Source organism: Diadema setosum, chromosome 17 (genome assembly GCF_964275005.1).
Source record: "Diadema setosum chromosome 17, eeDiaSeto1, whole genome shotgun sequence".
Classification (NCBI taxonomy): Eukaryota; Metazoa; Echinodermata; class Echinoidea; order Diadematoida; family Diadematidae; genus Diadema; species Diadema setosum.
This window is the reverse complement of record NC_092701.1, coordinates 7,904,841-7,912,216: the sequence shown is the minus strand read 5'-3', so window position 1 is coordinate 7,912,216 and position 7,376 is coordinate 7,904,841. Positions and strand designations below refer to the sequence as shown.

General features: G+C 36.0%; 1 protein-coding gene across 1 annotated transcript; it reads right to left on the bottom strand.

The window, feature by feature from the left end:
- On the bottom strand, positions 1-5,412 carry LOC140241141 (uncharacterized). Its single transcript, XM_072320902.1, has 5 exons — positions 5,401-5,412; positions 3,784-3,858; positions 3,090-3,251; positions 1,556-1,705; positions 1-18 (listed from the first exon to the last, which is right to left on the bottom strand). The coding sequence occupies exons 1-5, from the start codon at positions 5,410-5,412 to the stop codon at positions 1-3; spliced, it is 417 nt and encodes a 138-aa protein (XP_072177003.1).
- Between the last annotated feature and the right edge of the window lie 1,964 nt (positions 5,413-7,376).

Here is a 7,376-nt window from a genome sequence, read left to right as displayed (position 1 = left end):
TCATGATCTATACTTCAACTGAAGATAACAACATCAAAAAACGCAATACAGAAACAGAAGCTTAAAGGTGACCTTATCATATTTATTCCAATACTTCTCTGTCACTTTTGATACATCATGAACAGAAATAGAAATCACTGAATTTACATTGATTACCATAAACCAAAATCATTTGTGAGTACAGTATATCTACACTGCATAAAAAAAAAAACGGAGTCAGGCATCTATACATAAATATAGGTTGTATATACATGTAGATAATTGGCAATATCCACACTTTTACTTACAAAATGAATGTCACATCTGTACGCAATAATGGGATCCAGTATAATCAAACACGTAAGTTCAGCTTGCATTACAAGGACTGAGCTCATCTGCAATATACACATCTGTCAGAAAAGGCGACACAGTTTACAAGACATCAGTCTGTGTCACATTGCAAGCAAAAAAAAAAAAAAAAAAAAAAAAACTACTAACAAAAGTATGGAAATATAGCAAAGTTTGATGCTCCTCTAAAATCTCAACAAGAGTAACAATATGACAACATAACATTGAAATTATTTTATATTGACCATTCATAAGTGATTTATATATGCAAACTGAAAGGATATATTTGGAAGAAGAATCAAGCGTGGGTTGATAGACTGAACTGAAGAAACAAAAGGGCTCCTGTAATGGAATGAAAACACAGACCACAATAATATTCTTGTGTGTTCTGTGTTTTTATCAGTATAGATATGCCATGCAAATTTCAAATGACAATAGGAAACAAATGGAACAGCATTATGACATGTATGAACAAAGAACTCATTCAAAAATTCATAAAAAAGGTCAACACATATTGAAGTCACATTATCCATGCAATATGATTACAAAAGTTGATCGCTTTCGTAGAAAACCATCATGCACTTGAATATATATATATATATATATATATATATATATATATATATATATAATACATTGTACTATAAGAGTGTAGAAAGTACATGTAATAGCAAATTTGATTATTTCCCTGACAGTATTTCATTGAGGATGTGTCTATTTTCAAATTCATGGGACAATCTCATGCAATCTCTTTTCGAGGAATGGCAAAAATAAACATCACATACTTTGCAAAATGACTGAACCTTGCGTTCCTTTCCTTTCCCTTCATCATTTTTTTCTGTCATGTAGCACCACTTGCAGTTTCTCTTACAACTCCTACAATCAAGCTGGTATTGATGGACTCGATCTGTGTCATCTTCTTGCACTGCAATTTTCTTTATTAACTGTTCAACCAATTCTTCACGAAAAGCAAGGTGACCGAATGAATTTTTCCGTGTCAAGGCTGTGATATTGTATTTTACTGCACATGCACGAAACATAATGTATGAATTTACAATAACAACATCAACAAGATGAAAAAAATATGGTTTACCACCACCATTTCACTTTCCGTAGACAGTGAAATTTTCCTAACAGTTGGTCAGACAGATCTACTCCCCCATGTATTTATTGTAATCCCGAACTGCAAATGGACGCCTAACTTCAATTTTTCCCATCTTCCCCCTACCCTAACGTTCCTGTTCACAGTATCCGAACCGTTAGCATTATGTATTGTTGTCATAATAGTAACTACTCTTCTGTCTTTCCATTGTACCACAAGTTTTTCCCCTTCCCTGTACCACCTCATTGTCTCCTCTTTTGGCTGTTTTGTTCCATTCTTTGTTTGAACCTTTGAATGTGCTGGATAACCTAATCTCCCTTTTTGCGTAGTCCCACAGGCCAAGAAACCTTTTTAGTCAGATCTTCGAGAAGTGAGTCGGTGGTGAAAAAGTTGTCAAAATAAATGTGATCATAATGAAAACTAGTGGACATTTGCTACCTTTCCGCGCGTGTGCATACGCGTACGTCGCTATAACACGTAATTTGCAAGGGCAAAATATGACAATGTCTCGCTTTTCTAATAAAATCTCTTTGTTCCAGTTAACTTTTTCACTTGGGGCGAGTATCATTTGAAAGCGGAAATTGTCTGCTATGTGATGACATTCAAAAGTTTATGACAGGGGCAATAGTCATATTGCACTTTTTGTTTCAAAATTGTTACGCATTCACTTTTTAAGGCAAGAGTCTATGGGAAATGATTCCAAATCCAGCAAGTTCACGTGCACCTGCCACACGCCAAAGGCCATAACTCGAGAATGCAGGCACGTATCGACTTGGGGCGAACGGTTTTAGAAAGAGCATATACTAAGCTTGACCACCATGTAAAACTCATTGCGATTGGTCAAAAGATCTCGTTGCACTTTTGTCCTGAAAAGTTTTGCATAAAATGTAAAATGCCTCCAAATGGAGGAAAACCGCCTATGACGTAATGCGACTATTCCATTCGCAGTTCGGGGGAGTAGTAACTCTTGGGCATTCCCGCGCGAAGAGGCTGACGATAACCATTGCTTCGACTCGGTGAATCGACGGATTTGTGTCCAGTTTCTTTCTTTAGTAGAATATTTATGACAATGAAGATAAGATATATGATTTCATGGTTCTTATAACGACAAAATTTTGTCATTTATGAGGGATAGTATATTTAACTGGTGAAATAAAATCCCGAAATCGTTTTGTTCTGCAGTGGGAAAGTAGCGTAAACGCTTAGCTGCGTATAGTCCCACACGTACAAAACTATGTACTTTATTTATCATCAGTGTGCATTGGTAACCGGTAAGATTGTGTACTTTTGTAGCGTCAAACTTCAACTTTACGTACGTGTTTTATCATATTTTACATATTATGTGGAATGTGTGTGTGTGTGTGTGTGTGTGCTCGTATGGTCTACGGGAGAGACGGGTGACAAAGGTGCGCTGCATGTGATGATACGGTTACCCCTATTTCCAACAATGGAGCAATCCCGTCTCGCTCTTACGAGGAGCCCGTGGCCAGTCGGGCGTATAGGAAAGTAAACAAAGCGGAGCGGTGAACGGAGCGGACACGCATGGACTTTTTGTCCAAATCTAGTCAAAAGTTTTCACTATGTCCATCCTTTTTGAGGGATTCACACAACTTCATCACAACTTGGTACCCAAGCCCTTTTCCGCGTTCATTTTGTTTACCCTTCCATTTTCCTTGTCCCCTGTGTATATGTCAAAGTCTACAGTGTACCCTGACTGTGACTCTGACATTACCCAAATCTTTATACCAAATTTCACAGGCTTGTTCTTTATGTATTGTTTAATCCCAGATCGGCCTTTGGACTTTACCATCCTTTCATCAATACAAAATTATAGGGGAAAATTATACAATGGACTTGTTGACCAATAGTTCTGGACATTTGATAACCGCACAATGCCCATAAAGATGACGAGACCCAAGTACTGGTAAAATTCTTCTGGTGTTATGTCTCTCCAAGTATATGAGCTCTTCTCATCTTTATGGGCATCGGCATACATATTTGTGAAGTCGCAGATCTGTTTAACAATGGATAAAGTAAAATACAATTTGAAAAAATCAAGAGCAGTCGAAAATTTCTGGATCTGCTGCCTTGTGCTTGCTGGAAGTTGTGGACCAGTGCAGTGTTCATGTGCAAAAGGAGGAGGATTGTGCATGCTGGTATCTTCATCATCGTATGATTTGAATTTTCTGAAATGATGCAACAAAATGAAAGTCGATCTTATCGTATCCTAGTCTTGAGAAAGACAGTGAAACATAAAGCACAAAGAGCTAAACTCTGTAGACAACCTCTAATTTCAAGAGAAGTAAAAAGAGAAGTGATTGTCATAAACAAAGGAAAGTGTCCAGACATCTCACCTTGGGGGATGGGATGTCTTCACTTTGCCTGAGTATGTCCGCTTCGGTGCTTTGGCTCTCTTCTTCCGCTGTACCCTGACAAATTATACGAAACAAGAAAAGATACAGTATTTACAAATATTGTATGGTATAAGTATTTCACCATCATGATAATAATGTTGATGAGAAAGATGAGTAACATTCTCATTATTTTCATTGCACTGATAATGTAAAATAGCTAAGATCATATATTTCAACTCGTTGGAAGCCTGCATCATATTTGAAACTTTCTCACTTGAAAATCACTTATATAGATACACGCGTACAAAATCTGAAAATGGAAGTATGCCTAAATGGTTATTTCTACTTCATTCTATGTAATCTTCAGACAAATCAATTCCTAGTTAATCAATAACTACTGTCAAACGTCATGTATAACAGTTACAAAACACAATTAATGTATTGTTGTATACTTTTTCGTTCGCTTCTGGGTGGATGTTCCCTCCCCACACGAATTTGAACTAGTGGGACTGGTCCAATCATTATCATCGATCCTTGCTGAACTGTCTTCTTCAGAGGCGCTTTCGGGTGTATAATTTGATAAATCAGAGGAACTCGATGCATATGAGGAATCAGAACCTTCCATATTGCAGCACAAATTTGATATTTCACCGCTCTAAACAAGGAAAGAATAGGCAAGAAGTACAGCACACACGGGCAGCACAGTCGCGAGTTTTAGTTTAGTTTAGTTTATTAACTCAATCACCATCCTGGGGTATGTGAGTAAAAATAAATACATGTAAGATACAAACTGGCAAGAATAACAATCTACATGACAGACTAAATATGCAATGAAGATATATACATGTACATGGAATAGAGATGAATATACGAATACATCAGACTATCTACTTTCTATAACAGGCACTGTGCCTGCAATACATGCAAGCTAAATAATCATCACCCTCTAACAGGGTTAATGTATAAGTGCTCATAATCACACACGAGGAAATCTTTTCAAAGTTTATCAAAATAATCTACAATTACCTTACAAAACTTTACTAATTTCAACATCACTGTTTGCGTAGAGTGGTTAAATAAAAGATCCATTTTATATACATTAGGTCGTTTCCAAAAAAAATTTCGTCATGGCTTGTTTACGATCATTTTCAAATATTGGACACTGAAACAAATAATTAAATTCATCCCCGATCTGATTCAGGGAGCAACATTCACATATTCGATCCTCTCGAGGAATATTTGCCGACCTTCCAGTCACTATAGGGAGCTTATTATTTAAACATCGAAATCTAAAAAAAAAAAAAAAAATCCTTTCACATGGATTAAGGTGCACCAAATAATCTTCAAACACTAACTTTTGCTTATATATTCGATACACAATACATTGAGAATTCACATTTATATCGTTATGCCAAACTTGTTGGCGTGTATCATTCAACCTCTGAAACACAATTTTCTTAAAAACAGAAAACTCCATATCTTGTGCTTGGTTATCCCAAATGTATGAAAATCCTAAACTATCAAAAATACTTTTAATCTTCCCAAGCCATGGCAGGATGTAAGTACCAGTTTCAAAAAGAGAAAAATAAAACGAATACATTATGCTAGCCAGTTTACCTTGCTTTCCATGAACTATCCTATACCAAAACATAAGCATACGACTTGCAACAATATACTCTAATTTATATCTCCCCAATTCACCATAAACTATACAAAAATTTTCAATCTGTGTTAACTTTTCAAATCCCCAAATCTCGCATCCATATAATAATATAGGCAGGACCAATTGATCAAACAACTGTAATTGTAAGTCAAGTGGTAGACATAAGGATTCCAATTTCATTTTCATAGCGTAGGAAGCCCGTGATGCTTGGCAAACCTGTTAATGAATAGCCTTCTTAAATAAATTATTATAATTAAAAGTAATACCCAAATAAGTATAATCGTAGCAAATACTTAACTCCTCACCACCAAACATAAACTTTGGAATATTTTTAATCTTACCACGTGAAAAAAATCAAAATCTTTGTTTTAGATGTGTTAACTGTGAGATGCCACATGCGACAATAATCGAGAAGAGAATTAAGAGCTGGTTGGAGCTCTTGCGGACTCTCAACTAGCACAATAGTGTCATCTGCATATAAAACAGAAAACAATTCAATATAATAATCCATTCCATTCCAAATGAATTTCTAATGTCAGAACAAAGATTATCTAGACCTTTATAACTTTTTCGAAGAAAATCATTAAAATCATTCAAATACAAAGCAAAGGGAATAGGAGAGAGATTCTCCCCTTGTTTTACACCAACATTACTCTCAAAAAAGCTAGACTTTTGACCATTTAGAAAAACGCAGGACTTGGCTGAGTTATATAAATTAACAATCACAGAGAGAATTTTCCCAGATATACTGTTATTAAGTAACTTAGACGAAAGTGATAATCGATCAACCAGATCGAAAGCTTTCTTGTAATCAACAAATGTACAATATAACCTCTTTTTCTTAACTCTCAAGTACCATTCAAGAATACAGTGTAAAGTAAAAATATGATCTAGTGTAGAATAACCAGACCTAAAACCAGCCTGTTCTTCCCCTAATAACTTATTATCTTCAATGAAATTCACTACACGCTCATTCAAGACAGCTGTAAACAGTTTTCCAACACAACTTAATAATGTAATGCCTCGATAATTATCAGGAGACTCTGGTGAGCCTCTCCCTTTATACAAAGGTTTAATCATTCCTATCGACCAATCAGAAGGGATCAAACCAGTTTCAAGAACAAGATTAAAGAACCTAACAATTATTTCCACTAAAGAGTCAGAGCTACCTTTCAACAATTCATTCAAAATTAAATCAGCACCTGGGGCTTTATCAATCTTCAGCCTTTTTATCTGCTTAACAACTTCATCCTTTGATATCTCCCTATTTAATTCTCGTGATTATTAATATCACTTGCATGACCTGTATCAAACTGTTCATGATTTGAGTCAATGAAGTTCACTTTAGCCAAATCCTGAAAATGCTCCACAAAATCGTCTATGGGTATTTTGACAGAAGAGCCCTTTGTCTTACCTTTAACATTTAGAAACTTCCAATAATCTTTAGGGTTACTGGACTTTAGAGTGCGAAGTTAAGTATGCAAAGATTTATAATAAACATATCTCTTTTTACGAACAAACCGCCTATGCAATCTTCCTTTTTTAACCATTTCCGTCCTATGAGCTTCGCTGTTGCTCGATCTAAATTTTTCTTTAGCTTGAAAATATTCTTTCCTAGAGGATCTGCACTCCTAATCGAACCACTGTTCTCTTTTCTTATAACCATTCTTTCTCCCTTGAGTGCCATTAACCACAGTCTGAGAGTGGCAGCAGGGAGGAGCAAGCTGAGAGAGACGGATGTTACGGTCTTAAAGTGTAACTCGGTCTTAAAGTGTAACTCGATGCCTAGGCTTCTGAAAATGTGTCTCGCGTACAGAACCTCACCTGTGATTTTGGATACGTTTATGGGCCAGTTCTTTCTGTGGTCTGCTCACTCACCGATCACTTTTATATTTGCCATGGTTTTAAAATAGAACAAGTAACATTCATT

What these genes read in the sequence shown, in the direction of transcription:
- LOC140241141 (XM_072320902.1), bottom strand. An exon ending in AAGACATCCCATCCCCCAAG is followed by an intron (nt 3,252 to 3,783) that starts GTGAGATGTCTG and finishes CTATAATTTTGT; the next exon opens with ATTGATGAAAGGATGGTAAA. An exon ending in GGGACAAGGAAAATGGAAGG is followed by an intron (nt 1,706 to 3,089) that starts GTAAACAAAATG and finishes GTTCAAACAAAG; the next exon opens with AATGGAACAAAACAGCCAAA.